Source organism: Triturus cristatus, chromosome 7 (assembly GCF_964204655.1).
Source record: "Triturus cristatus chromosome 7, aTriCri1.1, whole genome shotgun sequence".
NCBI classification, from domain to species: domain Eukaryota; kingdom Metazoa; phylum Chordata; class Amphibia; order Caudata; family Salamandridae; genus Triturus; species Triturus cristatus.
Window position 1 is genome coordinate 857,731,847 of NC_140590.1, and position 26,869 is coordinate 857,758,715.

General features: G+C 42.3%; 1 protein-coding gene across 1 annotated transcript in view; it reads right to left on the bottom strand.

The window, feature by feature from the left end:
* The window catches only part of LOC146810716 (uncharacterized), a 240,429-nt gene extending 213,574 nt beyond the window's left edge, over window positions 1-26,855 (bottom strand). The window contains exons 1-3 of the mRNA XM_085614988.1: window positions 24,180-26,855; window positions 17,156-19,792; window positions 13,162-15,876 (exon numbers count right to left, since the gene is read on the bottom strand). Coding sequence (XP_085471114.1) covers window positions 13,162-15,876; window positions 17,156-19,792; window positions 24,180-26,747 — 7,920 coding nt within the window. The 5' untranslated portion in view covers window positions 26,748-26,855. The remainder of the gene's footprint in view (window positions 1-13,161; window positions 15,877-17,155; window positions 19,793-24,179) is intronic.
* Window positions 26,856-26,869: the final 14 nt, after the last annotated feature.

Sequence of the window (26,869 nt, forward strand, 5' to 3'; positions counted from 1 at the left end):
AGTGGATGTAGGAGAGAATCTGACTTAAGCAGTTGACAGGTTTGCACAAGCTGCTTTGGTGCCTTTAGAATGGTAAATTACGCCACTGTTCAATTAGGATCAGAAACAATCCTACCAGTATAACATGTTGCTTAAGCCTTTTAAATAGATACTCTACAGTTATGAATATCAATTTCCCACAGTCTTCGGTATTAGGAGGTGAATTTCTTTTGCCTCCAGAATTCTAAGCTCCTATGTTCATTCCTAATGGCCCTTTTTCAGAAGTGAATCAACAACTATTATTCTTGCATCTTCCTGAGGAGCTGCAGCCTCCATTACCCGGTCTCCTATTTGGAAAATACCAAGGGTGCTTATTCTGTTTCTACCACCTCTTGCCTCTTTCTTCCACCGCCCTACATTTCCTATCCTCTTGTATTTTTTCTATTCCTGCTTCCTCTCTTCATCACTTGTTTATATTTTTTTCTTTGTGCTTCTTTCTCTCTTTTCTGCCTTGCTCTCCCTCTTTCTCTTTCTCTATTGCTCTGGGCAAACTTAATTTGAGCTAGTGGTTGCTGGTGGGGACCATTGGCACTAATTTACTTTTGGTTACGGGCACTTATTTGTCCACATCAGACATGTACAGAAAGTGATGGAAACACACAAATCCGAAAGATGGAGAAAGACAAAGGTGGACATCCATCACAGAGGTACAAAGCAGGAACCTGCAAGAGTGAGATAAAGGGGCAGGACGTGTCTGGTAGTGGATTAAAGAGTAATGAGGTGGATTTAGGACAACCAGCATTGGTATTCAGCATGCCGACTTTTAATAGCACCAGACATGGGCATCTGAGCAGAGCTCCGGGCACCAGCACTCTTTCTTTTACAAAGTAAGCACTGGCTTTGGGTCAAAGCCTCATGATGAAAATCAAATCTCGGCCTCTTCAAAAGAGTGCCAGTGCCCATCACCTTCAAGCACTCAAATTAGCACAGCATAGGGGTCGACATTATGGTAGACAGGATGAATATCTTTCACATTTTGATAATGATATTGTCTTAAACAGACTTTATCAGCCAATGAAAAGTAGGTGTTGTGACGAATAAAGCTTAAATAATACACAGTGCCTGCTGAGATAGGAAAGTCTAGGTAAGCATGGAAGACATATCAGTTCTCTTTTGACATCTGATTTAGGTCTATATATTGTTTGTTTCCACAACAGTTTGGTTTATCAGGGGCTTGTGGCCATCCAATGGTGCAGTCAGGGGCCCTTTAACAGTGCTCTATTGATATAAACTCTGAATTTGATTCTTTTGCTCCTAAAAGTAAATCTCACTGGGTAATTCGGAAGGTGGAAGAAAACAGACCACTCTTGTGCCTTGAAACACACAGCATATCCAGAAAAAATCAAGAAAGAACACTTGTTGAGGTTGTGCATCCCACACTTTGTGTAACTGCACAGCAAGAGAACACAGAGGTGTTGGCTTGGAATCACCATCCTGGTTCAAACAGGACTTGAAATGAAACATTTTGTTGAGTGACAACTAGGTAGCACCTGGACCTGTTGGCCTATTTGGGAATGGAGGGATTGATTAGAGGGAAGGAATGAGGGGAGTGGTTAGATAAATGGCACAGTAGAGAACAGGGAAATCGCCAAAGGATTGGACTGAACTGACAACCCTCTACAAGGCTGGACATCCAGAACAAGAGGGAGTCATGTGACTGAAACAGAGAATAGAAGCTGCTGAGAGAAACTCTCCTTGCAAGAAGAACACAACAAAGTAACTCAAAGCAAGGGCCTTAATTAAGCATCCTTAGGTGTGGGCCTTGAGAAAATTCATCTATCTGTACAATGATTCACTGGTCTCATAATAAGGGCAGAAGAATGCCTCACCAAACTCAAAGCGCTCTGCATGCAGTTCTCTCATCATCATAACTAATGTCATATACTCTAAAACTACTATCAATGAAGCAAATAACAGAAGCAAAGCACTTGCACAAACCATCAACCAGTGCACCAATCTAGGTCCAGAAACATCAATCCTGTCATTAGTTAACAAATGCAACATTATTAATCACTTCTTCACAGAGATGAACAAACATAAATAGCACATGTACAGCAACCACATTATCACCCACCACCTATGGCTCTATCTCTAAATGGATAACTTTCAACCTCCTCTTGCACAGTAACCTCTCCTTCAATCTGAACTTTCATAAATGCCACCTCCTATGAAGACAAGAAACCATCAATGATTGCTAAATATCTTCAAAGGTGTGCCTTCACACCCTTCCTCAACATTCTCAATCCCTGTCTTGACAAATAATGCTTCCTGGATGCCTCAAGGCAGGACAGATCCCTGGATCCAGATGCACATGCCAATGTCTGCATCATCATCATCCATATACTCTTCATAGGAATAATAATTGAAAAAACAGTCTCCATTAAGTTACAGGAGCTGATCAGCAAGCAAAATCTACTGCAAGATTACCAATCCAGCTTTAGACTGTGCTAGAACACAGACAGATCATCTTTAAGTAGTCAATAATGTTCTCCTCCTCAGCGAGAGAAATAGAGAGAAATGATCCCCACCTCCAAGTGCTGATTGACCTTTCTGCAGCCTTCAACACATTACATACCAGAAACATACATGAGCTTTTATAATAAAGTCCGGCAATGATTCACCTCCTACCTTACTAAGTACAACCAACTCATACACACAGGAAATGCAATATCCCAGAATCCCTCCACGCCTGTTGAGGACTCATGGTCCCCATCTTCTCACTCATCATTTTCAACCTCTACATGGAACCCCCTCTAATCCATGGTCACTGAAAACAACATCAAGTTCTAGCACTGTACCAGCAACACTGAATTCTACCTGAAATGCTCTTCAACTGACAACATTCTGTAACTCAAATACTGCATGAACCTCAAACAACGGTCAATCTATACAACATTCAACTGGAAAAAGACTGAATTCCTATTTTCATCATCGACAAACAACCATAGATTCAATCCTGCCTCTCTGGCATGAATCTGGATGACATCTACCCCAGCTCACAGACAATGTAAAATACTTAGATTCACCCTCAGAACACTCTCTCAAAAAAAGATCACCAGGAAACCCAAGGCAGCACGGTACAAGATCTTCCATATGAAGAAAAAGAAACCCTTACTTCCCGATGCCTATTTCATAATAATAAAACAAGATATGATTCTCTACCACTTGGATAGAGGCATTTCCTCCAAGACTGGGACAATTTCCTTCAAAATAGTGTTTGGCAAACTTGAAAGGCAGCCTACAAATAGCAGCATGTCCCATCTAGGGTCTGAAGAGGTGCAACCACAGCTCTGCAAAGCTGAAGGAACTGTACTGGTAATGTTGAAGACCAGTTGCATCACCCAGTAGCCCATCAGAAACAACATTCTGAAAAACCTACCCAAGAAATGAACTACCTCATATCAACAGAAACATACCAGAAGGCAGAGCATCACAAGACTGAATATAAAAAATGCAAGAAGGAAATAAAAAAAAGTGGACACTTTTTTTGTGTGCATCCACTCAAGATCTTGGACAGCATCCCCAATGGCATCAGAATTGCAGTCACTCTCCTGCAAGTCGCACAGAAACTAAAAATAAATCTCAAAGAGCACTATCTCCCAACATGCTTGTTCAGCTCTCTGTTACTTCTCAGCTATGTTCAAATCATACAAATACCATTACATACTTACTTGCATAAATAAATAAGAATGCCCTTCACCCACTCACCACTGCAAATAGTTCAGGTAAATCAAACCAGCTGCTGTCAGGTGGCTACAAACAAGATTACATGTTTAAGAGACAGTCAACAAGTGACCCCAAATGCAAGTCTACCCCAATTAGAAGAAGACTAGTCCCAGTAACCAGTATAGGTACAAATCCTTATATTCAATACCACATCATTTTCGAGTGACTCACATTTGATATTGTCTTGTGCTTTCACAGTGGTGCTCGGCAGCACACAACCTATGAAGGAGGGGACGAAACACCACAATGTAACTTTCAATCGGGGACCACACATTTGCCTGTTTCTAAACACTATTAATGTTACAATCCTATGAATAGGCAGACCAGAAGAGTAAACTGCATATGCAAAACAGGATAAGGCAGATATTCCAGGTCCAGATGACCCTTTGATGATACATGCAATGCAGGACTGGGTACTCAGAAAAGAGTGGATAAACCAGACAACTGTTTGAGAGGTAAAACTTGTGGAATTCCAAGAAGGACTACAGGAAGAGAGAACAGTTTGGATGAAGAGGGAACAGTTTGGATGAAAAAGAACAGTGAACAAGCTTTATACACCACCAGGGCATAATGGGGGACAGGGCCTTGGTCCAGTTATTTGTTGTTTTTTATGCTTTAGAACTTCGTGCGCGATTAATAAAACCCATTGCAAAATGACCTTATAGAACAAAGACAGGCTAACTCCTGAGGTCCAATAAATACAAAAGGTAAAGTTAGTTCAGTTATTGCAAGAAAAAGAATACAAAGACAGAAAACGGAAGAAGGGACAACATCAGATTCACCACATGCTTCTGGAACATTTTAGTGAGTAGATCTTCCAGAAAGAAGCTTGCATCTGAGAAAACACCACACTACTTGATGTGCAATCACACAGAACCATGGAAATAAGCACAAGTAATGATGCACACAACTAGACTGTGAATTCAATGAATACAATTTGAATGTCACAATAAATTAGCACATTTGAAGGAAATGAAGAAACATGACAAAGATAATAGGATACCTCTCTTCATTTAAAGCAAAGCTTAAAATCTGGAGGGATGACGAACAGAGATAATTTGAGAACATCCAGGGGGAATGTCAAAATCCTCAAGACTGGGAGTAACAAAACTGAAATGTAAAATGATGCAAGGCCAGACCGATTTGAACAAAGCAAGTGGGCCAGTAAACTGCAGACATGGTATCCCTGTACAGTCAGAAAGGAGGGAGACAACTTCAGAGGAGAAAATTATTAAACAACCATAGGCCCAAAGAGATCTACAATACACAGTGGTGTAGCGGTGTCCGCCCCGGGCAGCATGGGTTTTGGGGGTGGCGGTATCCACCCCCCTTTCTAGTATTTGCCGCTGGATGGCCATCGCAGGAATATCGCCAGCACCCCCCACCCCGCTCTTACGGCAGCTGCCGTCTGGTGGGAAAGGCGGGGACTGCCACCGGTGGGAAAGTGGCTAGCTATGCCACTGACAATACAGTGTTTAATCATCTCATTTGCCAAATTTCTTACATCTATTTGACAAGTCAACTGCATTAGGTCCACTGCTTGCTTGGTGGCCTATAGTCTCAAGATCCCAGTAGCCCTACCAATCTTTTGAAAGACAAATTTCTCACGTATTTCTTCACTGCTGCACAGAACTTAAGCACTCACCTTTTTCCAAGCTTCACATATACGTAGACATGGATTAGACATCACTACTATGCTTGGCAGTGAGTCTTCCATAGCTCAATAAATTGCAGATGTATACATGAGCATTTGTCTTCTCAAATTCAAAGGTCGTGTGTGAGTTGTACTCAACTTTAGTTTTGCCAGGATCTGCATTTAAACTGAAGGTATTAAATTCACGGTCTTAGATACTGCTGAAAGAGGGTGTGATATTTTTATTTTAACATTCATCTTTCTCTGTGGATTTCATATGAAGCACCACTGAGTTATTGCTGTCCCTTCAGTATTGATGCCTCTGTAAGTTTCCTAATGAAACATTGACACTCTCATTTACACCAAGAATTTTACTATTAAAGTCCACAGTGATGGATGTGAGTGGATCCCGAGCTTTCAGGACCAAATGATGGTGACTTTGTATTTCACAATCTAAAACATTTCCTAGAACTAACTCTGCAAATGTGTTATCTTTTACGTTGAGTTTCACAGATCAGCAATGTGTTTCGGGTAGCCATGTTCTTATAAGCTTAGGCTGAAACATCAGAAGTGTCCCCCAGATTAAACAGCTCTCATGCTTTTGTCAACAGAACAGTTACTAGGCTAACACAAATTGTAAAGGTTTTGCCTTTCTGTCCCCTTGTTTACCAAGGGCCAGACCCAAACATGGCTAGCCCTCAGATTGCACAGAATGAATGGGCCAACTATTGAGATACTAAAACATTTACCCATGTTTTACAGATCTCACAAGTGCTTGCCAGGAACAGTAGAGCCATCCACCAATTTACACAAGTCCTACAATTCTCAATGTGAACGTCAGGGTCATTGTCCCGGTTATGCATATTGTAGTGAATCGTGCGGCAGGGCACACAGTTTGCAGACTATAGTAACAGATATCTCTCAGGTTACGCAGTAATCATCAGAAATAGTATCAAAAGGTATATCCCTGTGTTACATAGACTTCCGGGAGCCAGGGTTGTAACTCGTATTATATAGTTTTACAGGCAGCAAAGCTACTCTATCCATGAATGAATGAAGGAATAAATTAATGAACAACATACTTTTAAGAGTGTAAACATGTAATGTTGCAAGAGGGTATGATTCATGAAATACAAGGTCACAGCAGATAAACAGGCCAGGTACATTATCCTAGTAGGAACAATCTATGTGGGACCTTCCTCAAAAACACCTATGCACACAACACACAAGGTTCTAATTTCTACATCACAATAGCCCTAATAATAGTGACAAATACCAAACACATAGTTTTCTCTGATTAGAACTTCAAATTCATAATCAGCCCTGATAAATAGAGGAGTGATGGGGGCGTCTCTTGCCTCCAGGAAAGCTTCAAATCTGTTAGGCGCCATTACAGAATAATTTAGTGTATAGGATGAACAGGCCATAGACATCCTGTATATTTCATAGACATCTAAAGTACACAACTATTCTGTATTCATTGTTCCATGAGGCTCACTATGCATAGCAGGCTCGACACAATCATTCTTCTGAATGTTGATTTACATTCAAGTATAAAAAAGCACACAACTATGAATCTAAGAAACAACATTATCCTGCCATGTGCTAGTGGCACTGTGACCAAGAGACATTATCGCACCATAGGTATCAGAGGCACTTGGACTAAATCTAACACTCTCGCTCAATCATTAGGGGCAAGAAGGAGGGAGGGATTAGGGGGAATTAAGGGATGATGGGTGGAAGAGTCTTGAGTGGAAGAAAGGCAGACAGGCTAAGAGACTAGCTCTGAGTAGGTACCAGCATTTCGTATGAGAGGCGACGCTAAATACTCTGACTGTGATTATTGGCAGGGGAACATGATAGATATGTAAGTGAAAGGAGTCCCAACTGTGGCTTAACAATGACCTATCTAACAATTTAAGCCTAAATTAAGAGAAACGGTCATGGGAGGTTTAGGTAACGGGGGAACAAGTTTCATTCTCCTAGGGACTCAGTAAAGGTAGCAAAGAGAGGGAATCTAGTGTCTGGGGATAGTCAGGAGAGAATTTTAAAAAAGACAAACATTAACAAAAATAGAAACTGTGCAAATTGAAAGAAGCCTGACTCATATCAACTAGAAATACAACAGGCCTGGTGACAGAGTTATCAGACCCCTGTGCTTAAAAGGTCAGACACAAACAAATCACTGACATAGTTAAAATACACAATATAAAATTGCAATCAGGGATGTGGAATTCCTATAGCCCGACGCCCGAGACATATTGTTTGGGGTCAAGGGCAACAAGTTTTCATGTGTTTTTTGTCCTTGGGACAAGTAGGCCCAACCCCCTGCAGCACACACCTTTTGGCTGCCAGTTTGCAGTACCACATTATGGATCAGGGAAGGGCACTGTCTGCAGTTAAGATATTTTTGCCCATATGTTAATGCTGTTCACACTTGTATCTATGGTTCATTAATTGAAAGCCTTTATTATTCGGGTGAGCGCTCTAGTAAATGTTGTATGCTCAGACTGCACTATTGTCAGTGGTTCCAGTATAAAAATGTGTACACACGTTTTCAAAGTTTAACAATATGTGGCAATGTATAATGGTCCCAGAATGCTCTCTGATTTGCTGCAAATATTTGCAGAAGCTTGAAAGCAAGATTGAAGATTCTTTGCTTTCAAATCAAAATGTTAATAAAAAATGAAAGCAGGAAAAAACATTTTGATTAACTACTGTAAAAGTTCAGGTACCATTTCTTTGCAGCATCATTTAGTAACAATTGTTGGTGCATGCTAGTATTTCCCAAAAATATTCATAATGGAAAAATCAGTGTAACCAGTTTCAGTAAGATTAGGGGAAACAAAAAAAACACAAGCATTGGCAAAACCAGTAGGTCTGAAATTGGTGGTCAGCTTTTTAGTTTTGTCAATGTGACTTGTTTTGGCATGGTTTTTGTAAAACCTTATCGGTGTGGGAGCTGCCAGGCCCTCACCATTATAACAAACATTGGCAAAAGCAAAAATTGTTTTTCAGTCTCAAAAAGCACACACTGCCGCAGTAGTTACTGGCACTGAACAAAACTACTTTGCGTGCAGATATGCTCCTTGTGAAATAGCAGAATGCTGTCACTCACAGTGAAGCCAGCCGATACAGAGAGAGAGAGACAGAATTTTAATAAGCACAAAAGGTCACGGTCAACACCAGTCCAAATTAGGGTACCAATTATTAAATAAAGTCTCAAAAGTGCACCCATGGTAAACGTTCTTGCATTAAGTGCAGCTATACGGCTTTTGTGAATTCCCGAGAATTTAAAGAAGCAGGATAAGAAATAGTACTCTTAGAAAATATTTGTTAACTGCATTTTAGCATGAACAAATCTGCATGTGTAGATTTGCTCATGCGATAAGCTGAGTGTTTGCAAGTTCACTTTCCCTCCAACCACTTTTTTCCCCAACTCTAGAAGAACTTTTACGTCTGCCATTGTCAGGAGTAAATTTCCAACATTTATCAATATGGGAAAAGATTAGAGAAGAGTTGTTGAAACCCCTTAAAACATGCAAGTTAATAGGTTTGCACAGACTCAAAGGGGTATTCTAACCCTTGAACTATTGCTTACCACTACCTTCAGCCCCAGTATGTAGATCTGTCGAAACGTGGCAACATAAGGGTATTGCAAGTATTCAAACACTACTATGGTATGAGCCGTGACATAATCAGAGAGGCTATATCAGAGCTCTTATATAGTGAGATTGCTGCCATAATTTGTCGCTGCACTACATGGCACCAAAGGGGCAAGTGCATTTTGTTACAGGACAAGTAGATTTATGAAGCAACCTGCCCCATAGACAAGTAGATGTTTTATTAAATTCCACACCCCGGTGCAATACAGAAGTTCCTCACAAGTTGCAAATAATTTTAGTGAAATTGACACACACATGTACCTGCAACTCTGATGCAGAATCAAATATAATACAGGAGCGTGACCAGTAGCTACGGAGTGATCCTCTGTTTACTTTTGTGAGGCAATGTGTGGAAAACCTAAATTAAGTATTTTAAATTAGGAAAACTTAGGAACATTACAAACTCACTTCTGCTAAGGCTTCTAGTACAGATTGATGCACACCAGAGTTTTACAGAAAGGTACTCTTGATTCCTCATGCTGGTACTCTGAAGTGCAAACAATACCAGGAGAGCCATTCAAACCATACCGTCAATACAACTGGAAGCTCAAACGTCAGAAAAAGACACACTGGCGAGCCCCTTATAATACCTAATATCACTCAACAAAACTGACAGAGAACAGAGAAGACAGGGCGGTACACAAGGACCAGTCGCTTTCATTACAGAATGAATGGCCTTAACTAACATACATTGCTAATTGACAGTACAGATGGTTATGGTCATCTGTAATGAGGAAGCAGCTGTGATTACTCTCAATTGAAAAACGAATTTAACCATACTGAGTAGAGACTTCTAACTAATAGAAAAAAAGAACTGACCATAATGCTCACAAAAGTCTCAGACTCCGGTAATCTTTTGCAACCTATTTTATTCCATCACTTTTTTCAGCCACTGCGCCACTTCAGATGCGGAACAGCGACATGCAAACCAATCTTTAACCTGCTCAAACAGTTCCAGCCCTGTCCAAACTAACAGGCCACCATTCCATTTGAATAGGAACGAAAGCAAACCCAGACCAGTGTCGGTCTAGTTGGGCCGAATGAGTGAGGAGCTGCTTGGAAACAGCGAGCATGGCAGTGCTTAATTTGAGTTGGTGATTGCTGGTGGGGGCAACAGGCACTCATTTTTGGGGAACAGCAATTATTTTTCCTCATGAGACATTTCCTAAGAGAAAAAGAGTGAAAACAGACAAAGGGGAAAGACGGAGGAAGGGAAGATGGAAAACCTGTCTCAAAAGGAGAAAGAGGAAGAGTGTGTGGCAGGGAGCGTCTAGAAGTGGGTTAGAGAGTCACAAGATAGATTGAAGACTGCTTAGCCTTGGAAATCGCTGTGCTGACATTTAATAGTACCAGGCATGGGCTTCTGAGCAGAGCTTTGGGCACCCACACTCATTCTTTTACACATTAAGCACCGATCTAGAACATTTGAGGTATGACATCAAATCAACAAAGGCTATGGGTGGAACGCTCGCAAAAGTCTCATCCATTGGCAAATGCTCAGGTTGCCTCAAAGTGTCTCATTTTTTTGCCCACATTTTCAATAGCACTTCTGGGAACAAACACTTTCCAAAACGAATTACATACTGCATTTAGAAAAAAACAACTAATCACGGGTACAGGTAAACTGGACTGCATCTAGGTCATTCACAATCATGTGAAGCAGTGTTATCTTGTCTCCATGTTTGTAATCTAGGTACTAACATAATCTACTTGCTAGAGTAAAGATATAAATGCTGGGAATATAGATACCTGAATTTCCCACTGTGCAGATATCTCGCTACACTCAATTCATAGTTAGACCAGGCCCAGGCACAATTTAAATTAAATCGGGACAATTGGCCTAATTTTGGGAAGTTTGTGTTATACCGGTAACACAAAATTCCTGAGATGATGCTATTAAGTGTAATTTCGCTTCTATTTGCAGTATGATTTTATTGTGAAAGTATCAAAACAATGCAACAAGAGGTTGTTGTTCATGACAATTGACTTTTTTCTTTTAGCACAAAATGCATCCTTGTGTCAAAAATTGATGCACTGGTTCATTTTGCGATACAGTATACTGCCAAATTATGGATTTGCATTTTACATAACAAAGTGTAAAACTGCATTATTGTTCCAGAAGTTTCATATAGTTACACAAAAGCAAAGTATGCGAATTTCACAAATCCGCAATCAAACCACACAATAGCAAAGATTTCTGTCATCACTGCCTGTACAGCAGACACATAATACAAACTAAATGCTGTCAAAAAATAACAACAATGCACAATAAAAAAACTGCAATTGCCTGAAAAGTGAAATAATCAAAATGGATAACAAATAATATGCTCAAAAATTTATTTCGATATTTAGGCACAATCATCATGCCAAAGTTAACAGCTGTTAGCTCCAGAAAGAAACAGATGTACATTTAAATGGATCACATGAAGACTTGACTACTCTAGAGAGAAATTACAGTAGGGTTATATGGATTACCACTAGTACTTAACTAAGTACAACAACGCAGAAGTCATAATTGTAAAGCCATTGTTTTCTGGAAGTGATGTACCTATGGATTTCAGTCCTAAGTAAGGGTAGCTGCCTTTAGCGGCAGCCCTGGCCGGCCCACACGTGCCTGCGTTACCACCCATTGTCTGATGCACTCAGCTGACGCTATCAGCTGAGGTAGGCACTTTAGACTCTGTCCCAAGTCTTGATCTGCAAGCACACTTGTTAAATGCTTTGCTCTTTGTGCCACCATAAACCCGAGACTTGGATTGCACCAGTGCCTCTGGCACACCCGACCTGCATCACATCGAAGCAGCAGGTTGTGCATGCCCCACTGAAGGCTGCTTTAGCTCTGCCCAGGCCCATTCCTGGCACAAATAAAGTAAGATAGCAGCCATGCCCAACACTGCCTGACCCCATGGAAATGAGTGAATCACTTTGCCTTTGAGCCTGTGCGATTTTATGGCCACGGGCGCAGAGGCAAACAAGCTTTTAGAATGCGCACTGACAGTGTGCCACAAGAAGGCAGTGGACCCCTTGAGGGCATGGAAGGAGGCCCCATAGACTCCTCTACTCCACATCCCACTGCCAGCAGGCGCAGTCAGTCGCTGCACCCGCCTGCAGGAGAATCAGACCCCTGAATAAAGAGCAGGCCTGCACAGAGAAAAGCACATTGCAGCTCTGAAACAGTTGCTCTGTGTTTCACTGAATGTACTGACCGCAGGGCAGCAAAAAGTTCACGGCTGCCCCAAGGGCAGCACATTTATTATAGGGTAACTTTCCTTGTTTGAGCACCTGTTTAAAGTTGTGCCCTGAGCATGCAATGAGATTGTGTCCTGTCTGTAATATGGTACCAGGCAGCTTTGCCAACAAGTTTTATACACATTTAGCCATGCATGACACCTCATCTTCTGGCATGTGGCTGGCAGGGTCTGGGGACTAAGGTTTGTCTTTTTCAAAACTGATGTAATTTCATGACCTTTTCAGGGGTTCCATCATGATGCCATATTCAAAGGGTTTTCATAAAATCGCTGCTGCTGTAAGAACAAATATCCCTGCACTGCATGACAATATGCTAGATTGAATAGGATCACTTTAGCAAGCAGCTAGCTTGCATCCATGAATAATGTTTACAAGGCATTCGACTGACTGCTTGCTTGAAGCTTTTACAGGCCTTCCTTTTGGTTAATAGTATTCTTAATTTTTTTTTAAGGAATTAAGTGTCTCTCAGATCCACAAGGAAATAAATGCTAATTCTTTAATACATCAGATCAGTTGTTTTAATTACTTTTCAGTTTAGCTTACTATACAATCCTTATTTTTTATGTTCGTCAACAGAGGATGAGGTTCAATCTTGTAGGGGGACTCAATAAAATCAAGCATTTTTTTCCTGTCTCTTAAATTCATATAGAAGATTTTACTACGCAGCCTGCAGGTGGTTTTGTTTTAACATATACCGTAAAAAAGTGACTATGAAAAAATGCACAGAGGTATATAAAGCCTTCACATTTACAAACACAAGCATTCTCACTGATTTCGGATGGGTCAGGTGACACAAATCTACTTAAATGGCTGAGTCAAAGGAAAGATTGTAATGTAAACACGTCTTACCTGATTCAATGTGTCATTTTCAAGTGTTCCTGCAAGGGACTCATTTCCTATTCCAGAATCATTTGCAGAAAAAAGAACATCCGTGGAAACCTCATGACCGGACTTGAGAAAAGTGAACTCATTGTTCCCAGAATCCAGGGCTACCGCCACCTCGTAAGAGTAGGGTAGGGGCAGTGTTCCATTTTGGTAGTTGGAAGAAGTTCTTGGATCAATGTGTGAATAAAGAGCAGGAGTCAGAGTCTCAAACATCTTGGTTCTCTTTGAATTTTTGCATTTGAAAATCACAGCGAGCATCAAGGTGAAAATAAATAAAAATGAAATTAAAGTTAAGGCTACTACTAAATATATCTTTAAGTTTGATTCTAAGTCCGAGTCACCTGGTTGGTTGGTTTTCTCAGGAAGTGCTTCCACTAGGTTCTCTGCAAACACCATGGTTAGAGAAACCGTCGCTGAAAGTGGTGGCTGTCCATTGTCCTTCACCAATATGGCCACTTTTTGTCTGATAGGATCTTTCTCCAAGAAAGCCCTTGATGTCCTGATTTCTCCAGAGTGGAGGCCAATTTTTAAAAGGGAAGGTTCCTGGGTCTGAAGCAGATGATAGGAGAGCCATGCATTGTGTCCAGAATCCGCATCCACAGCCACCACTTTTGATATCAGGTAACCTGGATCAGCCGAAGGAGAAACCATCTCGAAGAGTACAGAACCATCTGGACTGAGTACAGGGTACAGGATTTCGGGAGGGTTATCATTCTGATCCACAATAAAGACCCTCATGGTGACATTACTGCTGAGAGGAGGAGACCCGGAGTCCTGAGCTCTCACCTGGAACTGAAACTCCCTGAGCTGCTCATAGTCAAAAGAGCGCTGGGCGTAGATAACACCAGTCTGGGCGTTAATTGAGATGTAGGACGACAGAGGAATGGACTCCTTGTTATTGTTTAGTATGGAATATGTGATATGTGCATTTTTATCAAAATCAAGATCAGATGCTTTTACGCGGTAAATGGAGGCACCAGGTGGATTGTTTTCTTGAACAAAGACCTGGTAGGAAGATGCATCAAAAACGGGTGGGCAGTCATTCGTGTCGGAGAGCTCTAGCCGGATTGTTCTGCTTGTAGTAAGAGGCGTGGAGCCTTTGTCTGTGGCTGCAATTGTGATATTGTATCCTGGCGAGGTTTCCCTATCTAGGGCACTTGCTGCAACAAGTTTGTAATACTTTCCAGATGATGACATTAATTTAAAAGGCACATTTTCTTGAATGCGGCATTCAACCTTGCCATTATCTCCTGAATCTAGATCTTGAACATTGATTAATGCTAACACCGTCCCTGGAGCGGAGTCCTCTGGAATAGGACTGTAGACAGAGACAACCGTTATCTCCGGAGCATTATCGTTTTCGTCAGTAACATCTATAAGTACACGGGACTGTGCAACATGTCCCCCTCCATCCTTTGCTTCCACCACCATTTTGTATGAAATGGTCTTCTCAAAATCCAGGGTCCTCTTAACTTTAATTTCTCCACTCTCTGCATCCAAGCTGAAGGTTTCAAAGGCACTGTCTTCTATGCTGCTGAAAGAGTAGGTGATTTTTGAATTTATACCTTCATCGAGGTCTGTGGCTTTCACCTGAAGCACCACCGTGTTAATCGCTGCTCCTTCACTGATGCTGGCTCTGTAGCTCTGCTGAGTGAACAATGGAACATTGTCATTGGCATCAAGAACATTAATATTAATGTCCACGGTGCTGGATCTGATTGGATCGCCCCCGTCTGAGGCAGTGAGGATTAAGTGGTGGTGGTGTTCCTTTTCACGGTCTAAAATGTTCTCCAAAACCAGTGCTGCATATTTAAAGCCATCGCTGCTTTCCGTTTCTTCTAGGATAAAATGTGGGTTTGGACTCAGCTTGTACCCTTGAAGGGCATTGATGCCAATATCCGGATCTCGAGCGTTTTCAAGTGCAATGTGCGTTCCTGGCAACGCGGCTTCAGTGATGTCCAGATCTATTGACTTCTTCGAAAAACTCGGCGCATTGTCATTAATATCCTGGATAAGGATTTCTACGTGAAAAACATTCAGTGGATTTTCTACAAGAGCCTCGAGTTTGATGGGACAGCTGGGTGAACCCCCGCACATTTCTTCTCTGTCTATTCTGTCACGTATGTGCAGGTTCCCGGTTTCGGGGTTTAAAGTAAAATGCTTGTTCTCAGAAACAAAGCGCAGATTCCTGTCAGTCAAATGCTTGACGTTTAACCCCAAATCCTTTGCTATGTTCCCAACAACAGAGCCCCTCTTCATTTCCTCTGAGATTGAATATTGTATCTGTCCAAAGACTCCCTCGCAGACCCAGAGAAACAACACAGACGCCAGTACTTGCCGCCCGCCTCTCGGCGCTCCTGCTCCGCGGTCGGCGCTCATCCTGGCCGTTCTCGGGTAATTCTTCTTCAGAAAACTCGAGTTTATCGCGCGTATTCCCAGTATCAGGGTCGTAAAAGAGCCAAATGCGAATCCCCGTGCAGGTCGAAGAGGGTGCTTCCCTGGTACGCAGTCACTGTTCAGCCGGTTCCCGTGAAGAGCACATACCCGCGAGAATGCTTTTCTGACGAGATTCCGCTTCTCTTTAAAGTGACTGTGCAATGAGATAGCAGGAGCCTCCACTGGAGCGACGACTTCTCCAGCACATTGGACAACAGCGGCACCGTGTGGCACAATCCATAACTATGGCAGATGCGTGGAACTTTCTGAACCATTCCAAACATCCCCAAAGCAGCAAGTAAGACACATACATATAAAGAAAATAAGTATGCTATTCATCAATACATGAAAGAAGACAATAAGGCCCCATTGCATGACATCACACAGAGAATGTATTAATTTCTGCGGCCTTTTGAATTAATACAACGAGACAGTGTGACAACACTTTGTGATCTGCGCTGTTTCACACGCCAGCAGTGCGTGCAGATAAACCATTCAGTAAAAGTAGGCACATGCGGAGTGTGTAAACTGGTGCAGTTGTGGTAGAAGACCCCAGGTGACATCGAACAGTACAAACAAGCACGTACTGCCGTGCTGTGCTGTCCTCAGTGGCGAGCGGGTAAGGAAACAGAGCAAGGATTTCGCGAGAACAGCCCACGGGGGTTATTCATTGAGAGTGTAGTCAGCGGCTGCAGGGACTCCTCATGCCTTAACAGCTACAAGTATCAGCTGTTGCCAATTGATGAACAACCACCTTTGAATTGAAAGGCACTGGTGTCGTTAACCTAAGTAGAAGCCGGCGTTTACGTTGATTTATAGGTAGGGTTTACAAACAGTGACCCTACAAACAGAGCTACACCACACACCCCCGCACCCCAGATCACCGTAACTCGGGGTAAATGTGCGAGTTGGATTCTTGGAAATAGATTCTGTTCGGTAAAGCTAATGCATCGTTCGATCACGTTTGAAAAGACCAGCTGGAAAAAAATAACCTCGAACTTGGGTTCTATAGAACAAAATTAACTCCTACCTAATAGGTGGTGGTGCATGAACACGTTTTGGGGTCACTGCCACAGCAAATTAGTTCTAGTTTTCAGCATGCAATTTAGAGAGATTTTACAACGATAAAGTTCATATTAAAACAACTGTGACTGAATGTGGTATCTCGACTAAGAATGAAAACACTGCAAATATAGGGGTCAATACCTGCAATGCTTACACTTGAATATTAGAATGGCTTCTTTCCAATTTACTTTCTCTGACTCTCGTCAATTGGAGCTAGAGTAAGCGTATTAGCCTATCTAAATGCTATTCATTTCAAGTCTAAGCCCCAAATAGTGTACAATTTTCGACGAAAATTAAAGTTGAAATCTTCTCATATTCTGCAAGTTGGCACATTATAAGTTAACTGCGTAACGAATGACACAAGCCTGATATTGACAACCGACATCCAAGAAGAGTCACTGTAGCATGCATTAAAAAAAATAACAGGTAAACAGATTAATAAATAATATACATTTACCTGAATGCATAGATTTTCTTCTTTATCAATATTTAAAAAATCTTCAATGAGGAGGGGTCCTTGTTTTTCAACATTGTTTTCTTCTGAAAGGGTATTTGAGTGGCTAGGATTGTTGAACTGACAAAGGCTTTTCCCTGAATTTGCAGTTAAACATACATCATGAGAATATGTTTGAAGAAAAGCTCTGACACTGTCAACGCCTACAAATTGAGAGGCAGGAAGTGAACTGAAGTTACTCCCGGATGACTCGCAGAGCTGAGATTCCCTCCAGCGATGAAGCCTGATGGCCAAAACAAGAATGATCAGGAAAAGGAACAAGAAGGAAACAACAGCAAGAGCGATCACCAGATACAGTGTCAGGTTTGACTCCATGTCTGCGGGAGCTGAAGGGTCACTTATATCTTGAAGCATTTCTGGCAAACTGTCTGCCAAGACTATGGTGACAGTAACAGAAGATGAGAGAGGTGGCTCCCCATTGTCCTTTACTGAGACCACCAGCAATTGTTTTATGGCATCTCTTTCCATAATTGGTCGAGCAGTTCTGATTTCTCCGGTGTGAAGACCTACAGTAAACAGTCCCTGGTCTGTGGACCGCAGCAGCTGGTAGGAGAGCCAGGAATTCTGCCCAGAGTCAGCATCGAAAGCCACCACTTTAGTGATTAGATAACCTGGCTCAGAGTTGCGAAGAGCTATTTCCACCCCATTGGAGCCATCTGCAGGGACTGATGGGTATAATATTTCGGGAGAGTTGTCATTCTGATCCTGTATGTAGAATGTCACAGTGACATTACTCATGAGAGATGGTGATCCACCATCACGAGCCTGCACTTGGATTTCAAATTCTTTCAACTCCTCAAAGTTGAAAGCATGAAGTGCATAAACAACACCAGATTCAGAATTAATGGAAACGTAAGAAGACAAAGGTACATCCGCAAGGCGTCCATCCATGATAGAGTAACTAATTTTGGCATTCTTATGCAAATCTAAATCAGTTGCCTTGGCTGTAAAAAGGGAAGTGCCTTGAGCCATATTTTCCATTATATATGCGCTGTACGACAACTGCTGAAATACTGGTGGGTTGTCATTTTCATCTGTAATCCAAAGGTGGATGGTTTTGGTATTAGACAGTGGCGGAGTTCCTTTGTCTGTAGCTGTAATTGTTATATTATATTGCGGAATGTGTTCCCTGTCCAGAGTACTATCAGTAACCAAGCTGTAATAACTTCCAACTGATTTATGCAACTGCAAGGGAAGATGTGGAGAGAGAAAACAAACCACCTTCCCATGCTCGCCGGAATCCTTGTCATACACCTCCAGGAGAGCAATGACTGTACCCGGCGGGCTGTTTTCTGGTACTTGCTCAGCTATAGATGATATAAAAATCTCTGGGCTATTATCATTGATGTTGATTACTTCCACCGAAACTCTGCAGAGCGAGGAATGACTCCCATCACTTCCCCGGACTTCAAATTCATAAAATTCAGACTCTTCAAAATCCAGATTGTCAAGCAAATATATGTCTCCAGTTTTAGAATCCAGTTTGAATTTTTTCATAATATTTTCGATTATTTTGTTAAAAGCATATTTTACTTCCGAGTTTGATCCCTTGTCAATATCAACAGCTCTGACACTGCCCACAACAGTCCCACTGGGCACATTTTCCAACACATTGAACTTGTAGACAGACTGCTGAAAAACTGGTGCATTGTCATTCACATCCTGCACATTGATCTGTATCCTCATGGTGCCGGATCTGACCGGATCTCCTCCGTCCGTGGCTGTGAGGATCAAGCTGTGAACTTCCTGCTCCTCCCGGTCCAGTGCTGTTTCTGATATCAGTTCTGCGTACTTTGTGCCATCGGTTCTATTACTAACCTGCAGAGTGAAGTGTTTATTGCTACTGAGGTGATAGTTCTGCAGAGTATTTATGCCCACGTCCACATCATTCGCCTCAGGGAGCATAAAGCGAGTTCCTGGTGCAATAATTTCAAGCACCTGCAACGTTACATGATCATCAGTAAACACGGGGGAATTGTCATTAATATCTCGAATCTCTACTTCTACGGCAAACACTTTCATAATGTTCTTTGAAATAATCTCTACTTTTAAGACGCAGATGCCGACAGGTCCACATATATTTTCTCTGTCGATCCTTTCATTGATATATAAATGCCCGTTGTTTGGATTAAGAGCAAAATACTGCTTCCTACCTCTCGACACTATGCGGGCTCCGCCTTCTGATAACTGCTTTGTATCCATCCCCAGATCCAGAGCCACATTCCCAACAAAAGATCCTTTCCTCATCTCCTCGGGGATGGAATAACGCAGCTGCCCGGAAGCGGCTCCACAGACTGTCAGCAAAGCAACAAGAAGCAGCAGAGGAGCCCCGGAGTAACAGCGCCTCGATGCCTGAGCCCCGGAGTAACAGCGCCTCGATGCCTGAGCCCCGGAGTAACAGCGCCTCGGTGCCTGATCCCCAGAGTAGGAGCGCCTCGGTGTGTGAACCCCGGAGTAACAGCCCCTTGATGAGTGAGACCCGGGGTAACAGCGCATCTGCGTGTGGGCCATGCCCGTCATGTCGGATTCGCCAGGAACACTATTCTGTGCTCCTCTGTAAAGAACGCTCAGTTTTGGACATCACCGGGTGAGAGCTTGCCATCCACTGCGGTTTTCGGAGATCTTTCCCTCTGCCTTACACTCGCCTGAGCTATGCTATAACATGTGGTTTGATTATCTTTTTGTAATGTTCTATTTCTGATTGGTGAACAGCGGCGCTCAGCGTCCTAATCAGTAACTACAGCTGTTCAGATACAACAGAACACCGCTGCAGAAGATATGGAAAAGCGGCTTTTGCTTTCACTTTGTCTGAAGGATCAGTGTTTGAGCCGAAAGCAGGACATACGAGACGATGCGCCTCTCATTAACTTTCACGCATCAGTCTTTTCGCGGGAAGCGATAACAATGAACATAGTGCTGCAAATCTGTCCAAAGAAATAAACATTTTGGCGGCCATATTTTAGGCAACGGGAACAGTCTAGCGGCTAACAATGCTCTCTGGCCAATTAAAGTTCATAATTAGGAAGCAGAAAAGACGAAAACGTAAACATAAATATCCCCTTCTATTCTCAGGGCACTGATTTCTCCTTGTACTCGGAATATACCAACCATGGGTTCATGGCCAGGCCTTACATGTTCCGGACCAATAAAGTAAATTCCCTCCACCACAATCACACACACATTGTTACTAAGAACAGCAGATCGAATCTAAACAGTGAATAGGCCACAGACAGGTAAACTGCCGGACCTCTGACGTTAGCAGTGTTTATACTTTGGAACTTGCATTTCAACAGTGATCTGTTTATGAAATCGCATTCACTTACTGCAGTGCATCGACCAATCTATGGTACCCGCATATCTAGAATACTGCCTCTTATTAGATTAAAATACTTGTTTAACTAGGGCTACCAAAAAAAAACAAATACAACAAAAAAAAACTATAAAGTGTGTGATTGGTGCACAGACCTTCCTGGGCTATTAAGGACGTGTCTCAAGAAACCTTAGTATTCTTCCTTAGAGAATGAGTTAATAAACTAAGGATCTAAAACACAGCTTCCATATATCTAGCAAAAACAGAGGTTTTGAAATTCCTGGTCTGGTTGCAGAGAGATGGCAAACACTTTTGATTAGGCAGGATCGATAAATTACTGTCAGAACCATTTTAGTAATGTTCTGAATGTAGACAAATTAAAACACTGTTGAATTTGCCTGCGTAGTCATAACATTGCCATGACTTGTATCAATGCTAGGTTAGATTAATTCTGATATTTTGAAAAAGGGAGAAAAGTTTATCCTAGGTCAATTTCACTTGTTTTTCATGGAAGACATTAAGTTTCATGTGACAACACATGAGCAGTTCTCAAGTAGAGAATCACAGGATGGTATTTGGTGCTGGACTTTAGATAACAGTTTAAAGTTACGCAGCCATGATTATAGTTTGCCCTATACATCGGCACATCGTTGTGCATCCATTGTCATACAAATGCTTTAGAAGCATAGACGAAGGCTAAGAAGCAGCGGAGTGAAACGTAGTAAAAGAGAAAGCAGGTTATTTAAAGGTTAAATGCTGTCCAAGGTGTGTTTGAGACACGCAAGCGTTTATTCCGGTCAACAAATTTACTTTTTTGTCATTCACAGAAGTCATCGTACAGGTGCTGACATGCTGCTCTCTGACAACACTAAACTGAAAAAGAACAGTTCATCCCACAACACTCAGATCCATCAACTCTATATCATTAAACCCCACTACACCAGGACACTCTGAAAGCAGCAATGCCATATTTATACCAAAAACAACACAGCACACCGAATTCCAATGAGCGGACTACACCAGATCTGTCGCCTGACAAACACGAACGTCAAATGGATAACATTCTCTTCTACAGTGCCATCCTCAAAGGCACATGCTCAGTGCCTACAATATAACTCTGTGATCCAACTGAGCAAACTAAACATACTACACTTAACATACCACCGCAAACATTTATGTAATGAGCACAGCACCAAAAGTAATATATATTACATTCTAGAACAGAGACAAACACAGAGACATCAACATTTTAAATAGAACTCAAATATTCAACTTAACACGCTATACAAACCATCCAACACCCAGATGCATCCAACAGAAGACAAAAAGCCATATATATAGCAATTAACTGCTTTCCTAGAGCACAATCCACAAAGAGAGCTCATCATCCCCAACAAACTACAAATGAGCATGCAAAGTTGTAAAGATTCCCCTCTGCGAACTTTGAGAACTTTTTTCAAAAACTTTGCAAAATTGGTAAAGTTTACTTATGTTTCAAAGTTTTATTGTGGAGAAGTGTGGCTCAATGGTTAGAGCGGCAGACCCTGATGCAGAGGTCTGGCCCGGGACCAGGGTTCACTTCCCCGCCTCGGCGGGTCTTGAGCTCAAGATTCCACGGACCTGACAATTCTCGCCTCGGTGCCTAGTCCAATCATGTAGTCCCACTCTGCAACTCTGGGCAATAGCTTGCTTAATCTCCACAACAGCCCCCACAACGCTAAGGATGCCTGGCCTCCACCTTGGGGGTGCCCAGGAGTGGACACCTCACAGGGAAAGCCAGGATGGGTTCCACAGCGGTAGTCATACAAGCGCCTTGAGACCCTTGCGGGTGAGTAGTGCGCTATACAAGTACCAATTTACATTTACATTTATTTTAGGGTAGCAAGCCACATAAAGTAGATTTTGAAGAATGTCTAGAATTTTCCCTCAAAGTTCAAGTGTTGCCAACTTTATTTTTGTGAGGCTGGAGCTTGTCGTCCTCACAAAAGTTTGTGGCCAAAATGTATATTCCATGTAACTGTAACCATAAGAACACAAGGTATCAAAATAAACCCACATCAGGATGCAAGCGTTGTTCAGCACCAATACACATCAACAATATATACCAAGGCACTAATATTTGGCCCTAAGACAATTATAAGATGTCACGCAATGCAGCAAATTCCCTTTTTGTGTTACCTAAAAGGTTAGTAATTCTGGGCCTATGCCGGAATGTATCACTGTGGTCCAGCCTTGTCCCACTGGAAAATAATATTGCCAAAAACACAAAGTACGGCACCTCTCATACTGTAAATACTGGACAGCTGAGCAGTGTTACCAAATGTTAAAGTATGCTTTTCTGGATTAAAACATTTTAGAGAACCTGGAGTTCAAATACAGTGGCAGAACATGCCTGCACCTTCACCAATGCTAGTTCTGTAGATCTGTTGACTGAACACTGGGACATTGCCATTGGCATCAAGAACATTAATATCCATAGTATCCAATGTGACTGGATTTCTTCCATGAGAAGCAGTGAGAACCAAGTGATGGTGACTTTCTTTTTCACAGTTTATAGGGTGTTTCTAGCACTAATTCTGTATATTTAAAGCCATCACTGCTTCTGCTTTCTTTGAGGAGAAAGTGTGGAGTTGGACTCGGCTTGTAACCCTGATGCCAAGATCAAGATCATCTGGGGCACTGTCTAGCGCAACACCAGCTGCCAGCAACGCGCTCAACAATTTCTAAATGAGCTGCATGCTCTAAAAGCTCAGGCGGTTGTGGTAGATCTCCACAATAAACTCTGTGGAATTTCTACCACTGCTTTGAGTGGATAGAAGAGCTGGGTTATTCCCCCCAGGTTATTCCCCGGACATTTCCCTCGGTCTATTCTGTCACTCATGTACAGGTTCCTATTTTGGGGCTAAACGCAAAATGAAGTGTCTCAGTGTTAGAGAAGACGGGTAGATTGTTTCCAGTCAAAAGCTTAAAATGTAAGCCTGTATCTGATGCAAGGGTTCCCACAGGAGAACCACTCTCAATTTCTTCTGCATTTGCATACTGTATCTGTCCGTACATGGTCCCACAGAGTTCATGTGAAATGAAGCCGGCTGCTTCTCATGCATTTCAAATTCCCCCTAATCGGAAACAACTGGCTAAAGCACATAGCTGTGAAGAAGCACTTCCTGTTGAGTCTCTGCTTCACTCCAACTCACTGCTCACTGAGACTCCACGGGGCTTCAGTGGATCTCCGCCCCCATGCGTATTTGAGAACAGCAGCACCCTGTGGCTCAACACAGGAACTTAAGGCAGACTGCACGGAAATTGAAAGTTGAGACTCCTGTGGATAGAGCGATCATTCTTGTAATATTTGCACTCAAATATTTTGATGACTTGGCTTCAAAATTCTCTCCGTTTTAAATTCCAAAACAGCCGCAGTTATGCAGAATGCTTTAACACCAGTCACTTCTTTTAAATTCTAGATGATGAAACATGCATTAACACGATGTATGGTTTAACTATTTTTATTTTTTGCCATTTGGGAATATTTTAAGAAAGAGTGAAGCATATTAAAAATAGAATTTTCATTGTCTGCCTTTTAAAAACTGGTGTTAAAAATGTATATTTTTTTTAATGTACTTGAAAAAGTAAAACAGAATGCAAAATAAGTAAACTTACTTGAATGAATGGCTGGTCCTCTTTGTCAATGCTTAAAAAATCATCTATGAGGAGTGTCGGTCCTCGAACCTCACTATTTTGACTTCCTGAAAGAGCATTTGAGTCGCCTGAACTTGGGAAGTTAAGTGTTTTTTTCCCTGAATCTGTTAAACAGACATCATGGGAATAGGCCTGAAGAAAAGTTCTGACACCATCGATGCCCACAAACTGAGAGGCAGGAAGTGAATTGAAGTTAACACTGGATGACACACAGAGCTGAGATTCCCTCCAGTGGTGAATCCTGATGGCCAAAAGAAGAATGATCAAGAAAAGAAACAAGAAGGAAACAACAGCAACAGCGATTACCAGATACAGTGTGAGGTTTGACTCCATGTCTACAGGAGATGAAGGGTTACTTATATCATGAAGCATTTCCGGCATACTGTCTGCCAACACGATGGTGACTGTAACTGTAGAAGAGAGAGGAGTTTGTCCATTGTCCTTCACTAAGACCACAAGGAATTGTTTTATTGCATCTTTTTCCATAATGGGGCGAGATGTCCTGATTTCTCCAGTGTGAACACCCACTGTAAACAGTCCCTGGTCTGTGGACCTCAGCAGCTGGTAGGAAAGCCAGGCGTTCTGCCCAAAGTCGGCATCGACAGCTACCACCTTAGTGATCAGATAACCTGGCTCAGATGAACGAGGAGCCATCTCTACCCCAGAGGAGCCATCGGTGGGGGTTGATGGGTATAATATTTCAGGGGTGTTGTCATTCTGATCTTGTATAAGGAATGTCACGGTGACATTACTCATAAGAGATGGAGAACCACCATCTTGCGCCTTCACTTGAATTTGAAATTCTCTGAACTCTTCAAAGTCAAAAGACTGTAGTGCATAAATAACACCAGATTCAGAATTGATAGATATGTAAGACGACAATGGTGCATTTTCTATAAATCCATCCACAATGGAGTAACTGACTTTGGCGTTCTTGCCCCAATCCAGATCTGTTGCCCTGGCTGCAAAAATGGAAGTTCCTTGAGCTACATTTTCCATTATGTAGGCACTGTATGACATTTGCTGAAATACTGGTGGGTTGTCATTTTCATCTGTTATCTGAAGGGTTATGGTTTTGGTGTTCGATAACGACGGAGTTCCATTATCTGTGGCGGTTATTGTTATGTTATATTCTGGAACCCCTTCCCTGTCTAAAACACTATCAGTTACCAAACTGTAATAACTTCCAACTGATTTATGCAACTGGAAAGGAAGGTTAGGCGACACAAAACAAGTAACCTTCCCATATTCTCCTGTATCCCGATCGTATACTTCTAGACGAGCAATCACAGTTCCTGGTGGGATGTTTTCTGGTACTTGATTGAGGAGAGATGAGAACACGATTTCTGGGCTATTGTCATTCACGTTAATGACCTGTATAAAAACCTTGCATCGTGATGAGAGACTTCCATCACTTCCACGGACTTCAAATTCATAGAATTCAGTCTCTTCAAAATCAAGATTTTCAATCAGAGATACTTCTCCAGTTTGAGAATCTAGTCTGAATTTCTGCACAACAGTTTCCTTCATTTTGTTGAATGAATATATTATTTCTGAGTTTGATCCCTTGTCACTATCAACAGCTGTGACTCTGCCCGCAACAGTTCCCTTGGGGGCATTTTCCAACACATTGAACTTGTAGACAGACTGCTGAAAAACTGGTGCATTGTCATTCACATCCTGCACATTAATCTCTATCCGCATCGAGGCTGTTCTGACCGGATCCCCTCCGTCCGTGGCTGTGAGGATCAAGCTGTGAACTTCCTGCTCCTCTCGGTCCAGTAGCTTATGCACGACCAGCTCTGCATACCTTGAGCCGTCGCTTCTGTTATTAACATCCACAGTGAAATGTTTATTGTCACTGAGCTGATAGTTCTGCAGAGAGTACACGCCCACATCTGCGTCGTGTGCCTCGGGCAGCACAAAACGCATTCCAGGTGAAGTGTTTTCAGGGACCTGCAGTACTACATGGTCATCTGTGAATGCGGGGGCGTTGTCATTAATATCTTTAATCTCAATTTCGATCGCATACACTTTCATAAAGTTCTCTGAAATCATCTCCAAATGTAATAAACAGTGATTGTTGTTGCCGCAGATAATTTCTCGGTCAATCCTTTCATTAATGTATACATATCCGTCGTTTACATTGAGAATAAAATACTGCTTCCTACCTCTGGACAAAATGCGGGCTCCTCCCTCTGATAACTCCTTTGTATCCATCCCCAGATCCAGAGCCACATTCCCAACAAAAGCGCCTTTTCTCATTTCCTCGGGAATGGAATAACGCAGCTGCCCGGAAGCGGCTCCACAGACTGTCAGCAGAGCAACAAGAAGCAGCAAAGGAGCCCCGGAGTAACAGCGCCTCGATGCCTGAGCCCCGGAGTAACAGCGCCTCGGTGTCTGAGCCCCGGAGTAACAGCACCTCGGTGTCCGAGCCCCAGAGTAACAGCGCCTCGGTGACTCCGGCATGGAGTAACAACAGCTCTTTGTCCGAGCCCCCGAACAATAACCTCTGGGTGTCTGGCCCATGGCAGGCTCTGCGGTCCCTCGGATTTCCAAAGATTCTAATAGAAAGGTTTTGTGCGAATCTTCAACGCAGGACAGCCAGACGTGCGCTGAGATTTCAGAGATCTTGCCTTCTATTCACAGAC